This window comes from Lagopus muta, chromosome 5, assembly GCF_023343835.1.
Source record: "Lagopus muta isolate bLagMut1 chromosome 5, bLagMut1 primary, whole genome shotgun sequence".
In the NCBI taxonomy this organism is placed as follows: Eukaryota; Metazoa; Chordata; class Aves; order Galliformes; family Phasianidae; genus Lagopus; species Lagopus muta.
Genome location: NC_064437.1, coordinates 56,701,468 through 56,706,482, shown reverse-complemented (window position 1 = coordinate 56,706,482; position 5,015 = coordinate 56,701,468). Strand labels below are relative to the sequence as shown.

Here is a 5,015-nt window from a genome sequence, read left to right as displayed (position 1 = left end):
TTGTGAGTAGAGTGACTGGATCCAAGTCCAGCTCTCCTTGGGTCACCATGGAAAGGCTCCTCAATATGACCGGCCCCTTGTGCCTCTGCAAATAGGGGCAAAACCCCACAGCAATAAGTGTGAGTGCCAGCAGAGAGGGGTCAGAGACAAGCTCTGGGCAGGCTGTCAGCTGGCTGTGCAAGAAAAGCCTGCAGCTCACCCATAGAGACATCTTGGAGGTGAGCCTTGCCAGCTCCAATGCCTCAGGCCACTCCTCATCCACCACAGCATCTCCATGACACAGCCTGCAGGGCCCTGCAGTTGGACACATCCCCCCAGCCAACAAAAACGGCTTAAGACAGATCCGAAAACAAATGTCCAGCAGCTCAGAGAAATGAAACACAAAAGAATCAGCAGGCAGCAGGCAAAGGCAGCAGGATGGTGGAAATTAAGACACCAGCCACAGGGGTGGACAGGCAGCTCTGCATGGCAGATGAAAAAGTCACTGCCTGCACCCACCGCAGCTCCTGGGGCATTTTATTTGGCTGGTCTGAACCACAAGGGGTTGGGAAGAACATAACCCCAAAAGCACGTTGCTTTTGCATTTGGTGGAAAACTGGGAGCAAGCTGTGCATATTTAAGCCATGCACAGTGACAGCCCATCAAAGCCCCTGCCCCAAATCCACCAGAACACTGGCTGTGCTAGAGACTTGGCCAGGAGGCCAGCAGGCAGAAGGATGGGGATGTGTGACTGATGGCCACTCAGTTGCCAGCTCCTACATCTATCCTGGGGTCTGCTTGGGAAAACCTGCCAAAGCCAACAGGTGTACCTGCAGCCAGAGGGGACAGCAGAATACCTGCCTCCATCACACCCTCCAGACCTGCGAAACACTCTGGCCACGTGGGCACTCCTGCATACATGCAGGAATATCTCCTTCCAGCCCAATCACTTCTAATCCCATCTGCAGCCTAATTATTACAAACCTTCTCAACCAATCAGCTATAAAGCAGCCACAGCTGGGCAGCCCCAGCAAGAGGCAAAACCAGGGTCAGGCTGCATTTCTGAGGAGCAAATCACCTCTAAGCTCTTTTCTCTAAGAAACACATGAATGCTCTTACCATGCCATGAAAGGGGGTGGGAAGAACAAGAAACACCAAGGACTCATTTGTTGCTCTGCCCCTGCGCAATGAAGCGAGCCATTGTTCCCTACCTGCTGTCACAACGCCTTCAGAAAGCACCACTGCTTTTCCCAACGTGTTCCTGTAGCAGTGTCAAAAGCAAAGCTGCCTGAGAATCGGTGAGCAGCTGGAAAAAAATACGACACAGCTAAACAGATTATTCAGAAGGCTTTCACGCTTGATCTGTAAACACTCTTTTATTTATTAAAAATAATCATCCATTGTAGCAACCTCTGCTTGTGTTTTCTGCTTTGTTTCTACAGTCAAGCACAGTTTATTTGCTCTCCTCACCTTTTGAGGATTCAACTCTGAAAACGCAAGTGAATGTAAACACTGCTCACCAGGTCCCAGGGTGCGTCTGGGCACCCTGCGAGTGAATACAAAGTCAGAAGGGAGCAAAATCAACAGAACACATCCAAAAGTAAAAAGGTGCTGCTTTAAAGTCTCTTCCTGTGCACCACACAACCCTACAGAAGGCAAATCCATCCTATACGTGAGATCTGAACTTTGCTTTCTCCAAACAGTTCCTACGATCTGTCATCACTGAAGAGCTGTACGGGTGGCATTAGGAGGCTTGCAGACTTGTTTCTTAAGAGAGATCAGGAAGTTTTTCCTTTCAGCATTCTCCAGAAATTTCTCCATGGCAGAAGGATGTGACATTTGTTCTCTTTGTGTTTTTAGTTTTGAGCAGAAAAAGCTGAAAGACATTTCAAGAGAGGAGTAGAAAGGCAGCATTAACTCCCTCTCCTGCTCCAACCTCACAATATTTACACTTTGTGGTTTGTTTTTTTTTTAATTAAAAAAAAAAAAAGCTCTCTTACACTATAAAATACTGGGGAACCTGCCAGGAAGTTCCCCCTTTCAGAGCTTTGCCCTGTGTAAGACTGCAAGAGGGATGCTTCAGCATTTCCTAGGGCAGATGAGAGCGGCAGATTGCAAACTGAACTCTCCCTCACTCAGGGAACACAGCGGGAGTTAAAACAGCAGAAAATCAATAGAAACAAGACAGTGTGATATACGGAGCACTGACGTTGCTTTGAAATGTTATCTATTTACAGTCGGGGGTGGGGGAACCGAGTTAGCATTGAACACACTTTGGCGCTTCAATACAGTGTAATATCAGCTGAGGGGAAGTTGCTGAGAGCTTGGCTGGGTCCCAAGCTCTGCACGGCGTGAGAAAGAGCCCTCAGCAGCCCTTGGGTGCCCGCCTGCATGGCAACCGCCCCACGGCTCTGCTGCAGCTGGTAGGGACATGGAAGTTATAGCTCAGCCTTATCGTACCACGGGCAGCACTGAATTCAACAGAACCAGGTAGAACAGAGAGAAAATGAAAAAACAAAACAAAACAAAAAAAAAACAACCAAAACTAGACTGTTAGGGAGTGTGATCCTCAGCTCTATAGCCAAAAAGAATTAAAAAAAAAATAGAAAAAAGAACAGCAGGACATTGGAAATGGAAATGTTGGTAGTATTATCCACTTGTCAGGCAGGGGAAACTGCTCTAACTCTTTGTTGGTTTTGAGTAAGGAGGATTTCAGGGAATGGGAAGAGAGGGAGTTTTCAGGTGTCAAACATAATTAAAGCATTCACAGTTTCAAAGCTGCTTGCCTTACAGAAATCAAGACATTCAGATGCAGAGATACAATACTGTATTTTACAAGGGGGTTAAAATTAATTACATATACAATGGGGGGTAAGGGGAGGGGGAAGATACAACAAAATAAAAAGCCAACACCTCTGAAGGAGCATACTCCCTCTTTGCTGTTCATCCCACGGAGCTGTGCGTCGTTTGTCTTTAAAGAGTCAAACTGAGCAGTCAAGAAAATATCCACTGAGAGACTCTGTGGCAAAAGAAAAAAATTTCACAAAGTAAACCGAGCGAATCGAAAGTCATCCTCCCCTGGGAGCTGAGTGCCAGGCTCAGACCTCCACTTGCCTGCCGCTCCTTGCTGCCGCTGTTGGGCATTTCAGTGGGCTCATCTCAGGTTTGGAAGGCTTCCTGATCACAAGCTGAAGGAAACCATCCCATGCAAGCACAGCCCAAGAAGCCATGCCTTACTCTCTTGCAAAGTCTTGAATTATTAGTTCTGCCCACAGGTCCTTCAAACGATCCTTTTCCTCTCTATCCTGCAGAGGATCCTTTTGAAGGCCCGTCTGAAGTCGTGGTTGAAAATGGTGTAGATGACGGGGTTCAAGGAGCTATTGCAGTAACCGAACCAGAAGAAGAACTTGAAGAGGGTGGCAGGCACAGAGCAGCTCTTGCAGACTGCAGTCAGCGTGTAGGTGAAGAAGAATGGGAACCAGCAGATGACAAAGACCCCAATCACCACTGCGAGCACGAAGGTGAAACGCTTCTCCCGGTTCTGCCTGCCCCTCCACCGGGACCCTTTGGTGTTCCTCTCCTCCTCCGTCTTCCTGGGCAAAGCGTCCCCAGGTTTAATCTGGCTCAGCTTAGTCTTGGTCTTCCCCCGCAGGGGTCTCTCTGACTTCTTGGGCTGGTTGTTCTCCTGGTGCTCAGAGGAGGAGGTTTCTTCCATATCTATGCCGTTGACCTCTCCCTCCTGCCCATCTCCAGCTCCGGCCGCTTTCTCCCCATTGAGCTGGGCTGAAGCTGGCAGGTCCTCCTTGTCAGCCAAGCCATTCTGCTTTTTCTCCGGGCGCTCCGCCCTCTTGTTCAGCGGGACCCTGGTTCGCCTCTTGGCTATCTGATAGATGCGCACGTAGACCAGGATCATGATGAGGCACGGGGTGAAGAAGGAGCCGATGCTCGACGAGATGATGTACCACTTCTCGTCATTGATCTTGCACCCTGCCGGCCACTGGTCCACCTTCTGCCCACTCTTCTTCTCTATGGAGATGAGCGGCGGGAAGGAGATGACGGCCGAGATGACCCAGACGATGAAGATGATGCACTTGATGCGGCGCGGGGTGCGCTTGAGGTTGTATTCGATGGCTTGAGTGATGGACCAGTAGCGGTCCAGGCTGATGGCACACAAATGCACAATAGAGGAGGTGCAGAACAGCACGTCCAAGGCCAGGTAGATCTCGCACCAGACTTTGCCGAAGTACCAGTAGCCCATCACCTCGTTCGCCAGGGAGAAGGGGATGACCAGCGTGGCCACCAGGATGTCGGCCGAGGCTAAGGACACCAGGAAGAGGTTCTGGGGGGCCTTGAGCGCCCGGCTGGTGAAGACGGCAATGATGACCAGGACGTTGCCGAAGACGGTGAAGAGCATGAGCAAGCCCGCCAGGCTGATGAGGGTGACGGTGGTGTGCAGGGGGTACGGCATGCTCCATCCCAGCCCGGCCCCGCTGTCGTTGAAGGTCCCGTTGGCGCCGGGAGGCGGGTAGCCCTCCTCCTCCTCCAGCTGCCGCTGGTACTCCATGGAGGAGAAGTGGCCCCTCTCCGTGAACGGGCGCTCCGGGTTAAACATCAACCCCGCTGCGCGGACACCCCCGCCCTTCGCCCCCTGCCCCACCCGCGCCGCTCCCGGCTCTCCGCGGGGCTCCGCGCTCCTACAGCGGCGCCGCCCGGACGGGGGCTGAGCGGCGGCGGCCGGGGGGGCGAGGGCGGGCGCGGCTCATGCCGGGCGCGAAGCGCAGCGGAGCCGAGCCTGGGCTGCAGCCGACGGAGGCTGCTCTGCTTCGCTCGCCGCGGAGCCGTTTTATAGCCCCGGATCAGGCCGGGGCTGCCGCGTCAGCCCCACGTGGGGAGCTGCCCCCGGTGCGCGCACACGCACACACACACACACACACACACGGACAGACGCGCCGCGCACACACAAACAGACGCACATACACAGACACACATATACACACAGACACACACGCACACACAGACCCCGCAGCTTCGCCTCC

The 5,015-nt window shown here is 52.5% G+C and overlaps 1 protein-coding gene across 1 annotated transcript; it reads right to left on the bottom strand.

Annotated features, from left to right (window-relative positions):
* Positions 1 to 1,958: 1,958 nt before the first annotated feature.
* Positions 1,959 to 4,752, bottom strand: ADRA2A (adrenoceptor alpha 2A). The gene has a single exon (XM_048946715.1). It carries the CDS (start codon positions 4,589 to 4,591, stop codon positions 3,260 to 3,262), a length of 1,332 nt encoding a protein of 443 aa, XP_048802672.1. The 5' UTR covers positions 4,592 to 4,752; the 3' UTR covers positions 1,959 to 3,259.
* Positions 4,753 to 5,015: the final 263 nt, after the last annotated feature.

Bases quoted from the DNA above. Each gene is read 5' to 3' on its own strand.
- ADRA2A (XM_048946715.1), bottom strand. From the start codon at position 4,591: ATGTTTAACCCGGAGCGCCCGTTCACGGAGAGGGGCCACTTCTCCTCC.